Source organism: Trichinella spiralis, assembly GCF_000181795.1.
Source record: "Trichinella spiralis strain ISS 195 chromosome Unknown Scfld6838, whole genome shotgun sequence".
Lineage (NCBI taxonomy): Eukaryota > Metazoa > Nematoda > Enoplea > Trichinellida > Trichinellidae > Trichinella > Trichinella spiralis.
This window is the reverse complement of record NW_003533777.1, coordinates 3-1,327: the sequence shown is the minus strand read 5'-3', so window position 1 is coordinate 1,327 and position 1,325 is coordinate 3. Positions and strand designations below refer to the sequence as shown.

The 1,325-nt window shown below is 28.4% G+C and overlaps 1 protein-coding gene across 1 annotated transcript; it reads right to left on the bottom strand.

The window, feature by feature from the left end:
- Positions 1–73: 73 nt before the first annotated feature.
- Positions 74–961, bottom strand: Tsp_15248 (conserved hypothetical protein). The gene is made up of 4 exons (XM_003365940.1): positions 916–961; positions 432–495; positions 280–397; positions 74–172 (listed from the first exon to the last, which is right to left on the bottom strand). Exons 1-4 carry the CDS (start codon positions 959–961, stop codon positions 74–76), a joined length of 327 nt encoding a protein of 108 aa, XP_003365988.1.
- Positions 962–1,325: the final 364 nt, after the last annotated feature.

Sequence of the window (1,325 nt, the reverse complement as noted above, 5' to 3'; positions counted from 1 at the left end):
TTTGATGAATTTATTCTGAAAAGCAAAAACAACAAAAAAGCTCACAGCGTTGCATGTGCTTGTTGTAGTCCCATCAAATTTTCCGGATGAACACACACCAAAAAATGTAATGTAATTCTTCACTTATGGGAATTGTCGAATTTTCATCAAACGGTGGCCCCATGTCGGTTTTCTAAAACACAAATAAAAAATCGTTCATTGGGCCCCATTTCTATTTTTCCAACCCAACAGCCTTTCATATAATTAACATTATGAAAATAAAAATGAAAAATAACATACGTAAATTTTCCATGTGACGATACAGACCCATAATTCAGAATTAAATTGTTTAGCCCATTCTGATGCGTTGCGGCTTACATCGGATGTCCTTGGCCATAATAAAAGTTGCCGACTTCGCCTGAAATTGTTATATCTATGAAAATGCAAAAAACCTCTCATTTAAGTCATTAAAAAAGTAGCAACTTCCAGTAATACCTTCCCAAAGAAATGATAAATCTGAAAAATAAGTGAAGTGAATAAGTGAAATAAATCTGAAAATAAGTGAAATGATAGCTAATAATTGAAAAAAATGAACTATAAAACAATACAAAACAAAGTAAACAATTCACTAAATTACATAGAATAATGAAAAAAAAACATTATATATATATATATATATATATATATATATTATATATAACATTATATATAAGTAGAAAAGAAATATAACAAACATAAATTAAATTTCAGAATATTAAACAAACAATAACAACTTTGACAACAAGCAGTCCACTACCCCTCAAAGGGTTAGAGAGGCATTAAACTATACTATGCTACACTGAATGATAAAAGAACTGTTCTAAATAAGAAAAATATTCCCAAGTAAAACCCGGAACACTGGCAGCAATTGACAACACTGGACATTTTTTTACTTACTGTCGTAATAGTAGCAAATTTTCTTGCGATAATCAGAGGCAGGCATGGCGCAAACATCAATTCATCAACCACTCTGATTGTCTGTTTGAACGGATGGTAAAAGTAGGCCACAGTAAATACATACAATGATAATTAAGTTAGGTCAGATTTCTAGAACAATAAAAAAATAAAGTTAAATTAAAAATTGCTTATTAAGTCGCATAATTTTATTAGGAATTAAATATTTTAAATTACACTTTTTTATATAAAAGGAAAATAAGGTGTTGATCTTCCTGATCAATAACAACCTTACCCGAAATAAATAAACAGTTATTTTGAACTTTAAAATTAACATTAGGAATGAATATTTGTTTTTGAAAATGTATGACAAGTAAAACCTTATTTCATAAATTCAAAAATTTTACTAATAA